Source organism: Salmo salar, chromosome 12 (genome assembly GCF_965601325.2).
Source record: "Salmo salar chromosome 12, fSalSal1, whole genome shotgun sequence".
In the NCBI taxonomy this organism is placed as follows: domain Eukaryota; kingdom Metazoa; phylum Chordata; class Actinopteri; order Salmoniformes; family Salmonidae; genus Salmo; species Salmo salar.
In genome coordinates, this window is record NC_138302.1 from 62,425,389 (window position 1) to 62,438,522 (window position 13,134).

Consider the following 13,134-nt stretch of genomic DNA (forward strand, 5'->3'; position numbering starts at 1 on the left):
CTGTCACGTAGCGATGCCCGGTGGCTTTCTGGAGCTAATGTAGAAATCGGGTAAACCAGGTCATGAGGTTCACAACGGTTTTGCTCTTATGGGATCAGGTTTGTTCAATAGAAGTCAACCTGTGGAGGAGATTATTTTCCACCATCACCTGCACCACTTCATTGACACACCCCGGAGGCTAGTGGAATACTGTCCAAAGGTGTAGTCATTACGAAGAGCTGGATTCAATCCATAGCGCTGAAGAGCCACGTTGTACACCAATTTACATTTAAAGGCAATGTTCCTGCATTAGCGGAGACTGCATTCACAGTAAACGCTGCATATGTCGGCTCAATCGGTAAAAACCTTTCAATTTCAAGTGCACTATAGTGCTGAACTTCGGTGATATGGATTGAATCCAGCCCTAAATGTTACTGTCCCGGCTGTCTCTATGGTCGTCCATCAGAAAAACAGAGCCATCCTAAAGGACCAGCAAGTTGTGTTGTGGACCACACCACTTGTGTATAAAGATGGGTGGGATCTAGTGTACATTTTAAATGAATGAGTGTGCTCCAGAAGGGCCATTACCAGGTCCCCTGGTTTCTGCTCCATTGGAATGACACAGAATTCTCCTGTCTTGTAACTTTAAGACAATTCAATCCACGTAATTCACAAAACAAACAATGAAAGCCCATTCATCCGTCTGTAGGAAATCAACTTTACTATGAAATCCAGAAAAAAGCTAAAATCAACTGAACAGTGATGTTTCACAATTGCAATAAACTCTTGCCAGCAAACTCACACTTTCCTACCCCCAAAATAAATTTAAAAAATGCACATTTAACGCCGATTGTCATATTTTTTGCAATCTTTTTTTTGTTGCATATACTGTTTTAAAATATCATGGGAAAAACAAAAATTAATCTGGGATCTTGGCTCTTTTTCCACGCTGGGAGCCGTTAGTTGACTTGCCGTTTTAGGCTGCTACTTAAGCCATACATTCTCAAGTCAACTAGGGTATCTAAAACATAAATTGACAGCACAAGCAATTCAGCCTAAAACTGAGATTAAATTAAACCTCCTATAATACCTCCATTTAAGTGGCCAATTGCATTCAGCTTTTTTCACTTTAAAGAGAGCAAATAAACATGTGCAACAAGGGACCTTAGGCACCACTTAATCTCCCAACATCCACAGAATGACACAAATCAAAGGTACAACCAACAAGAGGCTAATGGAACTGATACCAGGGCCCGTATTCATTAAGCGTCTCAGAGTAGCAGCACTGATCTAGGATCAGTTTAGCCTTTTCATGGACAGGCCTGATCCTACTCTGAGGAAGCTTGATTCATATTGCCCCAGACCTCTTAACATTTAAGAGGAATTTGACCAACTTTTACCACATTTATTTCCAATACGCCATCTCCACAGGAAAAATACAATGATTTGCCATAATGAGACATATTGTTAGAGATCTGAATTCTGTTCGCTCTATCCCTCTTCAATCTGGAGTATACTGTCTGAGCGTGGGGTGAAAGCGAAGGCAGTGGTAGCTTTTCTTTGAAATAAAATGTGGTGGTAATAGAACTCTTAGTGTTGACATTCAGCTCCCCTGTCTTTCAATCAACCTTTAAACTGTTGGAAAGTAAATGTCAAAGAGTAGCCTCTGATAGCTAATCTTTTACACTGCACAGTCATTGTGTTCTCAATGGAAACTTTGTCACCTCCAATCTTTAAAGGGTGCTGAAATGCAATTAGGAGCTGAAACTAGCCTTTTCTTGATCCATAGGATGCCGTCCAGACAATAACACCAATACTTAGGGACTGAAAGCAGTAAATAGCCTAGGTCCTTGACTCTCACAATATAACAGTCTTGATTTTAATGTGAACCTGCTTAAGTCTGATGCCTCATCATAGTGCTTCTACGTGGGATTCAATTTGTTGAGAGATAGACTAAAGTATTCACTGTACTCTAGACAGAGTTGATATCTATGTTTGGCAGAGAGAACTTTCACACACCAACTTACTTTCCAATAGTGACAAAATGTCACAACTATGCAAACGTTCACTCTAACTTCATTAAAAGTAATAAAAATGGCAGAAAATCAGTTGCTCAAATGATAATCTAACCAGATAACAATTGATCAAAGAAGGCAACGGGCGGAAGGATGGGTGTGTCAAAGCAAGATGTAGCTTGAGCCGTTCGATCCAGCAATTCATAAATTGTGATTGGCTTCTTCCAGCCCTGTCCCCTCTCACACTAACACACACAGTTTCACAGTCTGCGCCAAGACCTGAAGCAAGAATAGATTACCTTTTTTGTTTAAAAAAATAATTACAAACGTGTCAAGAATATAAGCGTCCAATGGCATGTAATGATGCAGGATTGTGGAGGGAAGTAAGACCTAAGGAAATGTTTGCATTGTTAGCAATAGGCTTGTGATAATCAGTGGCATGGCTACAGCTGTTTCAAGAGAAAAAAAACAATGTGAGGGGGAGAAGCAAAAAGACTGTCACCTCCTAACCCCAAATATACTTCAACTCTGAGTTAGTTCCTTCTTCTACATGGTCCAGACTCTAACCTCTGGCTCATGGCCTCTGTATTGCCAGTCTTTGATACATGAGGCAGCCCCTGACCCGTGTGAATCTTCCTGAGTTTGACTGACCCTTCAACTTATGTACAGTAGGGGGAGGTCCAGGCTCGTCGACAGACATGGCCGTGTGTTGAGTGTCCCCGTGTTGCTACGATGACACGTCACAACAACGGCCGCTCTCACCTCTGGAAGGGCTTGCGGACCTTTCTCCTCCTGCGGGGTGGAGGCTTGCCTCCGCTATCCGCCCACGTCTCACTGGGCTCCGGCCGGGACCCTCCAGGAGGCATGAAGAAGCCAGTCTGTGGTGGAGGAGGGGAGAAAGGTCCACTAGGTCCCGGTCCAGCACCAGAGGGTTGGTGGGGGGGCGGTCCTGAGGGGAAGAAACCCCCGTTGGCAGCCATGTCGGGGGGAGGTCCCCCTTGGAAGATGCGGTTGAAGAAGTCCTGCAGGTCAGCGGAGTTGGTCGGGCCTGGAGGAGGGTGCTCTGGGCCTGCAGGTGTCCTGGAAAGCATGGGAGGAGAGTAACATTCATTCTAAAAACATTCTTTACCTCAGGACACTTCAACAGGTGACTCCAAGAAAATAAAGAAATAGGAGCACTCACCGTTTACATAGATCTGAGTTTTATTCACGGGACAAACAGGCTTCATCAGAGCCTTGGGTGGCCTTTCATTCTATTACATTCATTCTATTTTAATCTAGCCTATATTTAACTCTGATGCAAGTCACAATGAGATAGTTGCACAAGCACCTGCACTGACCACAGCGTGTGCTCATTTAGAGCGGTCGATCACATAACACCTCGGTTGTGTCCCAATAATCTCTCCTTTCTCCCAAAGCATGCACTTGTTCACTTCCCTTAATGTATTTGAAAGAAAATGACTGGTATATGGAAACTCCCTTCAGCCCAGTGGTCACCAACCGGTCGATTGCAATCGACTAGTTGATCACCAAACATTTCTGTAGAAAAGCCAACGATTAAAGGCTTGAGCTCCTTTTTATTTTATTTTTTTGTGTTGCGCTGTTGGCGATAGGTGCACTTTATTCAGAAGCCCTGCACACCGGGTAGGCAAAGTGTTCCCATTTATAACCATTTCATTTGTCTGAAAAGACAAACTGTCTACCCGGCAGATCTGTGGCTAAATCTAGTATGCCTACTGTACTGGCCAATCAGATAGCTCAAATCACTGTGCCTACCTACAGCGTCCACGACCCCCGCCACAGCAATGTTTAATACTAGTCTACTTGAAATTTCATAACTTTTAAAACCATGACCAGAGAGAGGCTGTCAACGAATACATCAAAGAGCTGCTGTTCTTATGAGTGAGTTCATGTCTATATTTTATTCAGCACTGTCAACACTTTTTATTCAACACTATTACAAAATGCTCTTCTCTCTACTTCCCCTGGTGCTGCAGCTGCAATGAATGAGTAGCCAAGTGTATCGATAGCCCTGCGCTTTTATTATTATTAGCAGCTCGTCACGTCTATTTTAATATCAAAGAGTATTTCACTTTCTCTGGTCATAGGAAGACTGTGTCCCCTCTCTGGTCAGTCTCACCGGAGGAAAGGAATTGAAAGAGCAGGGACCATGAGAGGCGGTCCCTCTGCTGCACTCTCCCTCCCTCCGCTTAGACTAATGCCGTGTTCAAAACAACTGGGAACTCGGGAATCTCAGCCTTCAGTGTGTTCAAGACAACTGCGAACTCTGGAAAAACGAGATCCGACTGGGAAAAATCGTTTTGAACGGTCATCCTCAGAAACTCGGGCATCTTTGACCTCTTTTTTCCAGAGTTCCCAGTTGTCCTGAAAGCACAACCATCAGATGCAGGTACCATCAGTCCAGTAAAATAAAATTGATAATTATTAGCAAATTATTTCAATTTATGCTCAGCTGTGCATTGCAAGTGCTACACCAACTGATCTATTTTGTTATCAAAGCTTGAGTTTTGATATATAATATGGTCTGAGAAGAACAATATTGGCAGGCCAGGAATATAGTCAATTTGCTGTGATAATGTATTTGGCCTACTGCACAAACCTAACTCTACAGAACTGTTTTTATTAGGTTAATGTTAATGTAAAAAAAAAAAGAAAGTTGGGGACCACTTTTCTAGCCCATGCCTACACCAATCCAATGCTTTTACATTTGTGTGAAGTAGTTAAAGAGTGCAGACTTCAGGAGGAAGATGAGATTATTGGAACGCAACCCTCATTGCCCTGGGACAAACCTGTGGCGCTGCGTGGAGCTACTGTTGTTCTTGGAGCCGAAGGAGATGTGATAGGGCACGCGGTGTGTGTCTGGAGAGATGCCTATCCTCTGGCACCCGGCCCACTCTGAAAGGTGAGAGCGGAGAAGGTGACAAATTAATCAATGTGACAATACTGAAGCAAGCGGCTAGGAGGAGAAACAGTCTGTCTGACTTTAGGTGTCTTTATTACTGCATTGTCGGGAACGCGCTTGCAAGAAAAGGCATTTCACTGTACTTGTGCACGTGACAATAACTTGAAACCTAACATTATTTGGTAGCTTAGAATTGAATTTAGTTGTAGAGCTTTTGAGCCTGTCAGTTGGCTTGTTAGAGGTTCAAGCAGTGAAGCTGGGTGAAATCCCTATTCAAGCAGTGAAGCTGGGTGAAACCCCTATTCAAGCAGTGAAGCTGGGTCAAACCCCTATTCAAGCAGTGAAGCTGGGTCAAACCCCTATTCAAGCAGTGAAGCTGGGTGAAACCCCTATTCAAGCAGTGAAGCTGGGTCAAACCCCTATTCAAGCAGTGAAGCTGGGTGAAACCCCTATTCAAGCAGTGAAGCTGGGTCAAACCCCTATTCAAGCAGTGAAGCTGGGTCAAACCCCTATTCAAGCAGTGAAGCTGGGTCAAACCCCTATTCAAGCAGTGAAGCTGGGTCAAACCCCTATTCAAGCAGTGAAGCTGGGTCAAACCCCTATTCAAGCAGTGAAGCTGGGTCAAACCCCTATTCAAGCAGTGAAGCTGGGTAAAACCCCTATTCAAGCAGTGAAGCTGGGTGAAACCCCTATTCAAGCAGTGAAGCTGGGTCAAACCCCTATTCAAGCAGTGAAGCTGGGTCAAACCCCTATTCAAGCAGTGAAGCTGGGTCAAACCCCTATTCAAGCAGTGAAGCTGGGTGAAACCCCTATTCAAGCAGTGAAGCTGGGTCAAACCCCTATTCAAGCAGTGAAGCTGGGTGAAACCCCTATTCAAGCAGTGAAGCTGGGTGAAACCCCTATTCAAGCAGTGAAGCTGGGAAACCCCTATTCAAGCAGTGAAGCTGGGTAAAACCCTATTCAAGCAGTGAAGCTGGGTGAAACCCCTATTCAAGCAGTGAAGCTGGGTCAAACCCCTATTCAAGCAGTGAAGCTGGGTAAAACCCCTATTCAAGCAGTGAAGCTGGGTCAAACACCTATTCAAGCAGTGAAGCTGGGTAAACCCCTATTCAAGCAGTGAAGCTGGGTGAAACCCCTATTCAAGCAGTGAAGCTGGGTAAAACCCCTATTCAAGCAGTGAAGCTGGGTCAAACCACTATTCAAGCAGTGAAGCTGGGTCAAACCCCTATTCAAGCAGTGAAGCTGGGTCAAACCCCTATTCAAGCAGTGAAGCTGGGTCAAACCCCTATTCAAGCAGTGAAGCTGGGTCAAACCCCTATTCAAGCAGTGAAGCGGGGTCAAACCCCTATTCAAGCAGTGAAGCTGGGTCAAACCCCTATTCAAGCAGTGAAGCTGGGTCAAACCCCTATTCAAGCAGTGAAGCTGGGTCAAACCCCTATTCAAGCAGTGAAGCTGGGTGAAACCCCTATTCAAGCAGTGAAGCTGGGTGAAACCCCTATTCAAGCAGTGAAGCTGGGTCAAACCCCTATTCAAGCAGTGAAGCTGGGTGAAACCCCTATTCAAGCAGTGAAGCTGGGTGAAACCCCTATTCAAGCAGTGAAGCTGGGTAAAACCCCTATTCAAGCAGTGAAGCTGGGTAAACCCCTATTCAAGCAGTGAAGCTGGGTGAAACCCCTATTCAAGCAGTGAAGCTGGGTGAAACCCCTATTCAAGCAGTGAAGCTGGGTGAAACCCCTATTCAAGCAGTGAAGCTGGGTAAAACCCCTATTCAAGCAGTGAAGCTGGGTGAAACCCCTATTCAAGCAGTGAAGCTGGGTGAAACCCCTATTCAAGCAGTGAAGCTGGGTCAAACCCCTATTCAAGCAGTGAAGCTGGGTCAAACCCCTATTCAAGCAGTGAAGCTGGGTCAAACCCCTATTCAAGCAGTGAAGCTGGGTCAAACCCCTATTCAAGCAGTGAAGCTGGGTGAAACCCTATTCAAGCAGTGAAGCTGGGTCAAACCCCTATTGTATTTGTTGCCGTTTATTATTTTTCTCCTTCTGGCGATTTGGTGAAAAAAATGCTAATTCTTGTGAGATGTAAGGCCCAGGAGGGTGCAACTTTGCAAGATCGTAAAGAGCCAAGCGCCACACCCATTCATGCGATGCCATTCCAAATGGCTACACGGTGGCACTATAACAAGCGATTGAAAATGCAAACTTTTAAAGAAGGTCACACCCCTTTACCGTGTGTCTTAGACTCCTGACATTTGGTACTTAGGTCCCTCCCCTCACAAGGAACAAATTTGCCTCAAGGACCCTTAAGGTCCGCCATGATGGATTTTCCGCCATTTTGAATTTTGTGAAAAACACTTAAGACGCTACTCTTCTGGCACCGAATGACCAATCACTAAGCTCTCTCAAACAACATGGTCTAGCAACTCAAACAACATGGCCACTACTGACCAATAAACATTCACGCAGGCATGGTCTGGCACATAAATTCATCAACTATTATTGAAAATATATTTCACAGTTTAGATGGTACAATGTTTCTTTTTCTACACTATACTTGCTTATTTTGTCTCAAACTGAAATTAGCCGAACTATTAAAATGTTTGCAACCAGGAAATGCCGGAGCGATTTCTGCATAGTGCATCTTTAAGTCAATACATAAAAGGGTATGGCATTAGCATCGATGAGAGCCTAACTATCCATGTGGGTGTCATTACACCACAATGGCTTGTTCGACATCGACCGCATTGCAGTTGGCGATTGCAGACTTACTGATCTACAAATCACCTTGCATTATAAATAACTACTCATTATTATTTGTAGAGCAGTCAGTCAAAATTGACCCACAATGCATTACAGTTTTGACGCTCGTGAATACAGCCATAGTCAATCCAGTACCTGTGATGTCGTAGACCTTGCCATCCATGCAGGCGAAGTAGGTGATGCGTAAGCCTAGGAGGCTGGACTCGGCCCACAGGTCTCCCTCTTCGGCGCTGTGGCGTCTGTTACACTCTGCACAGAACCGTGCCTCAGCAGGCTCCCGGTCCATCTCAAACCTCCTGCACACACAGGGAGTAATCAGGGAGGGAGGAGTCAGCAACGTAAACTAAACCATGCAGAATGGGATGCTCTTTCTGTCTGGCCAATGCTTGTGTTTTCTTTCTGTAATAAAGGTTTCATAGCAAGCAAAATGTATAAATACAATTTGAGTGATTGGGAGTACCGTAATTTCCGGACTAAAAGCTGCTACTTTTTTCCCACGTTTTGAACCTCGCGGCTTAAACAATGACGCGGCTAATATATGGATTTTTCCCGCTTTCAAAAAATAAAAAATAAACACATTCTGTGACGTGCTCAGTTTTTTGCCGGCATGAAGCTTTCATTAGACCAATGAAATTGCCGAACGGGTTAAGGTCAAACAACCTTTTTGTTTACTGTTTAGATTAAATCGAGCGCGCTCAAACTTCCCAATATTCTGATTACGGTAGTCATTTTGTCACCCTCATCATGGCAAAGACACAGAGAAATGCATATGATGCAGCTTTCAAGTTGAAGGCAATTGATCTGGCTGTTGGAAAAGGAAATAGAGCTGCTGCACGGGAGCTTGGTCTGGAGCAATGACTTTCTTGGTAGGCTATTGTTCACTGCAAATTATTTCTTTTTTTGTTACAAGCCGTGTTTCGTTAAAGCCTACCGTAAATTCCGGACTATAAGCCGCAACTTTTTTCCCAGGCTTTGAACCTCGCGGCTTAAACAATGACCCGGCTAATATATGGATTTTTCCCGCTTTCAAATTTTTTTTATCCAAAAAAACACATTCTGTGACGTGCTCAGTTATTTGGCGGCATGAAGCTTTCATTAGACCAATGAAATTGCCAACGGGTTAAGGTCAAACAACCTTTTTGTTTACTGTTTAGATTAAATCGAGCGCTCTCAAACTTCCCATCATTCTGATTACGGTAGTCATTTTGTCCCCCTCATCATGGCAAAGACACGGAGAAATGCATATGATGCAGCTTTCAAGTTGAAGGCGATTGATCTGGCTGTTGGAAAAGGAAATAGAGCTGCTGCACGGGAGCTTGGTCTTAATGAGTCGATGATAAGACGTTGGAAACAGCAGCGTGAGGAATTGACTCAGTGCAAAAAGACAACTAAAGCTTACTGCTAATTTTGTATTTTTTGTGACAAGCCGTGATTCGTTAAAGCCTATTTATTGTTGATACAAGCCGTGTTTCGTTAAAGCCTGTGTAAAGTTAAATTGTTTCAATGTACCGGTAGGCACCTGCGGCTTATAGACATGTGCAGCTTATTTATGTTTTTTTTTTTATTCAGTGGGTGCGGCTTATATTCAGGTGCGCTCAATAGTCCGGAAATTACGGTAGTCACCATATTCATTTAGGTAAATACTGTAAATGACAAGACTGCAGTGTAGGTAAATTATATTACTATTCCAATCCCTCACTTTCACAAAAGTCTGCAGGGTATTGGTTGTAAATGTATGATATTTTTTCTAGATATTACAGATATTAATTCAGTCTGAGTGACGTACCTGTGTTTACCCTCACACTTCGTACACATCATGGTGTTCATAGCTTCCTTCAGGTCATCCTGCAGTTTGGTGAGGAACTCATTCATCGACTTGGAGAGTTCCGTCTGCGCCATGCGCTTCCTGAGAGGACCAGGCAAACAAGTCAATGCCATATCAACTACACCAAACATCCCATCGGCTTTCAGTGCAGTCATTCGATCACGGTTTCTTGTATTTGAATTAAGTAATCTACTCACTGCACGTATTCTCTATGTATCCTGTTACTGAGGAACTAAACCAAACATCTCACAGGCCTTTAGATTGACTATACCATGCTAAGGACCACAGTTAGAAATTTCAGATGAAGAAGCATTACCTATTGTGAGAGGCCTGAATTCTAACAGATGTTTTTTGCTGAAGGTGCAGTCATTTTATCATAGTTTCTGGCATTTGATTTAAGTACTGGTCAAGTAGTTTGTGTGTCTTCTACTCACAGCTCGTATTCCCTCCGTGTCTCTGGGTTACTGACGATGTCCCAGGCAGCCCTGAGCACCTTAAAGGCCTCCCCAGCACGCGGGTGCTTGTTCTTGTCTGGATGGATCTGAGAGAGGAAGGAAAAGAGAAAGATGGACAGATGTAAGGGGCAGTGCAGATAACATGCAAGAGCTAGAGCAACTAAGGAAGGCTAAACAGGTTGGCTACTTCTAGTCATTTTCTGATTACATTTTATATTGTGGATATAAAACAACAAAGATGCATGCAGCCATGCAGAGCTAAGGGCAAAAATGCTTTGGTTGTGTTCTGACAGGCAAAGCTGAAATTATTTGACCATAATGGCTACACACTTGCCAGTTGATCAGTTCCACTCATTTTTATCATTCACCTGTACTCATAAAATGTAATGCCCATCTCATTTACACTCACCTGAACAGCCAACTGTCTGTAGGCCCTTTTTAGCTCAGCTTCAGTTGCGTGGGCCTCCACCCCCAACACTATAAAAGGGTCCAGCTCCTCTTCAGGGACCTGAGCCAGCGCCAGCAGTCTCTCCAGCTCCTGCCCAGGCTGGTACCTAACTGCTCCACCGGGAGAATCTGGGGTGAAAGGGGGCACCTGGGTAGTGGTGCCTCTCCTCCTCCTGAACCAGCCGCTGATCCTCTGCACCAGCGAGGCCACCCTCCTCCAGACCTTGGAGTCCTGCACGGCTGTCCACCACCGCTGGCCCCTCTCCCCACCCAGCCGGACGAGCGTGAACCGGGCCCACTGGGAACCCAGTAGCACCACAGCACAGAGGAGTCCGAAGCAGGTCAGGGAGGCCTGCCAGACCCACTCCATCGACCGGATACTCTTATCCACCAGGACCGTTCCAGCGCAACTCACCCTCTCCAGCACACGCCGGGCGTCCGCCTTCATCCCCGGCACGTCTGTGACCTTGTTGAGTAGCTGTGAGCCGAGGTCATAGAGGGCTACCCCTGCGGCTTCCACGGCCACCCCGCAGCGGTGGGTCACAGAGACAATGAGCTCCACCACCATGTGGATACAGGAGATGCACCAGGGACTGAGCGACTCTGACAGCAGCTCCCTGAAGGCCAAGGTAAGCTGGGTGCCTGTCTGCCGCCGGCCCCGGCCCTGATGGTGGTGGTGGTTGCGCCTCCGGGCCTGCTTGTGCCTCCCACCGCCCGATGACAGGGACCCTTTAGGGAGGTAGGATGATGATGTAGCCTGGGTATTCTGCTCGGAGGCTGCCATCACTCCTCCTCCGCTGTTCCGGAACCGGCCTTTCCTCCCTCCGGCCCCTGAGCTCTTCCATCCCGACTCCCCGTTCATGCCAGGCTCCCTCCCGACTTCGTTTCGGCCTCCTCCTCCATTCTCGTCTTCATCTCCACCCTCAGTCTCCTCATTTCCTTCTCTGACCACATGCTCCGCCCCTTCCTGTTTCAGAGAGACTTCATCCTCTTTGGCCTCTGCAATCCCACAATACTCTGCTTCTCCTGAGTCCTGGTTGATTGGAGTTGGGATATCCTGAGGGGTAGCTTTGAGATAGTCTGTCATGTCCTCTTTGGGAACTGGTTGATGACTTTCCTCATCTCCTCTGACTTCCCACTGGTCAGGCATGGAGGTGGAAGACAAGAGGGTAGGAACACCTGAGGGCAGCTCTTCAGGGCTCTCCTCAGCTGCCTCTACAGTCCATGTCTCTTCCTCCATCTCGCTCTCAGCCACCCCTTTCTCCATCTTCCGCCCTGTCTCTTGATTAAAGTGCCAAAAAAAGTCTCCAATCTCACGGCAGGTAGGGACCTTGACCCATTCTCACTGACAGCACCTTCTCTGACACTGACAGGGCTGAAGTGTCAGATAAGGACAGCTGAATAATACTGGAATGGCAGGCGCCATTGTCCACGGTAGTCTATCCAATACAGAAACTTTGAAGGCATTGGATCACGGATCAATCATTACAATCCTTGGGCACGACTAGCCTCATCTTGTATCTGGTTATTGCCTGTGAAAAGAAAGCAAGTTTAAACATTAGCCGTATCACTTTCCCTTTATTTGCACTAGAACAAAGGGTCTAATATAAAGGCAAAGCTCACTAAGAAATGACATTAAATGGGATATGGAGTATCTGCATGCATCATTGTTATTGTCAAAGTAATGACATGTTATTATCAATTATGTTTTCTACTGTAGTGTGCCTTGATCAATATTCTCCATAGCACGCTGCATGACCGCAGCACTCAACGAGCTGCTTCACAGCGCCGACATTTTGAAAATATAAACCAAACTCTATAGCTATCTGGTTGTCAGTAGTTGCACTAGCTAGAAATATAATGACTTTCTAAAACCATAACTGACTAGGATGGAATATTCCAGAGAATAATGGGGGCAATCTTCGGTTCTAGCAAATTAGCTATGTCGCCAACGTCGCGAGCAAAATGACCAACTGTCTCAAGACTAACAGCTAGCTAACATTATTAGTTGCTCGTGTTTAGCTAACTAGCTACTGTAGCTAATGCAATTTAAATAATCTTAACGGCGGATTATTGATAATATTATTTGAGCTATTTTAATGTTTACACTGACTGAAATAACATTGGGAAAGATGACAGCCAGCGCAACTCACTTTTCTCTTCCGTAAAGGAAGGGAAGATGATAAAATGTAGTCTTCCTTTCGAAGTGGCTAACTCGAGCCCTGTAACGTTAGCTTTGCTCCTCAAATTGACCAAATATGGCAAACAGAAATTCTGGTCGTAGAAAGAAAATGTAGTTATTGAATTGTGTATGAAACTAATCTTATCCTGTATTAGGAGAGTGTTTTCGTTCTGCTTATGCAGATATGATGTATTTTTTATTATCTTGTTCTTGGCTAACGCTGTCCTTGCTGTTTGTCTTACTATTTTTCACTTCCGAGGGCAGCAGACACCTCACATAAACCACTACTGAGACGCGAGAAAGAATAAGCAAGACCTAGCAAGAATAAGGCCGTGCCGTGACCTCGGCCATTTCCCTTCAAAATAAAAGTCAGCCAATGACGATGGTAAAAAATAATACACTGGTCGATATTCGTAAAATTTTATTTGTAATTGTTAACAGACTTAGAATTTAGTTTAACAATCAAACAAAACAAAAAAATGAAAATAGTTCCTTAAAGCAAATAATGTTACATTGACAACATTGTTAAAGATAGACTCAGCTAAATAATTT

General features: G+C 44.9%; 1 protein-coding gene across 2 annotated transcripts; it reads right to left on the bottom strand.

The window, feature by feature from the left end:
* Positions 1-673: 673 nt before the first annotated feature.
* LOC106565401 (uncharacterized) lies at positions 674-12,872 on the bottom strand. 2 transcript variants are annotated; one of them, XM_014132483.3, is made up of 7 exons: positions 12,825-12,872; positions 10,363-11,932; positions 9,933-10,039; positions 9,460-9,579; positions 7,809-7,969; positions 4,805-4,910; positions 674-3,074 (listed from the first exon to the last, which is right to left on the bottom strand). In XM_014132483.3, exons 2-7 carry the CDS (start codon positions 11,665-11,667, stop codon positions 2,753-2,755), a joined length of 2,121 nt encoding a protein of 706 aa, XP_013987958.1. In that variant the 5' UTR covers positions 11,668-11,932; positions 12,825-12,872; the 3' UTR covers positions 674-2,752. The 2 variants fall into 2 exon arrangements, with proteins under 2 accessions (XP_013987958.1, XP_013987956.1); XM_014132481.3 differs by having other exon boundaries at positions 12,554-12,870.
* Positions 12,873-13,134: the final 262 nt, after the last annotated feature.

What these genes read in the sequence shown, in the direction of transcription:
- LOC106565401 (XM_014132483.3), bottom strand. Translation starts at nt 11,667, where the DNA reads ATGGAGAAAGGGGTGGCTGAGAGCGAGATGGAGGAAGAGACATGGACT. An exon ending in ACAGACAGTTGGCTGTTCAG is followed by an intron (nt 10,040 to 10,362) that starts GTGAGTGTAAAT and finishes TTCCTCTCTCAG; the next exon opens with ATCCATCCAGACAAGAACAA. An exon ending in AGCTCCACGCAGCGCCACAG is followed by an intron (nt 3,075 to 4,804) that starts GTTTGTCCCAGG and finishes CATGCTTTCCAG; the next exon opens with GACACCTGCAGGCCCAGAGC.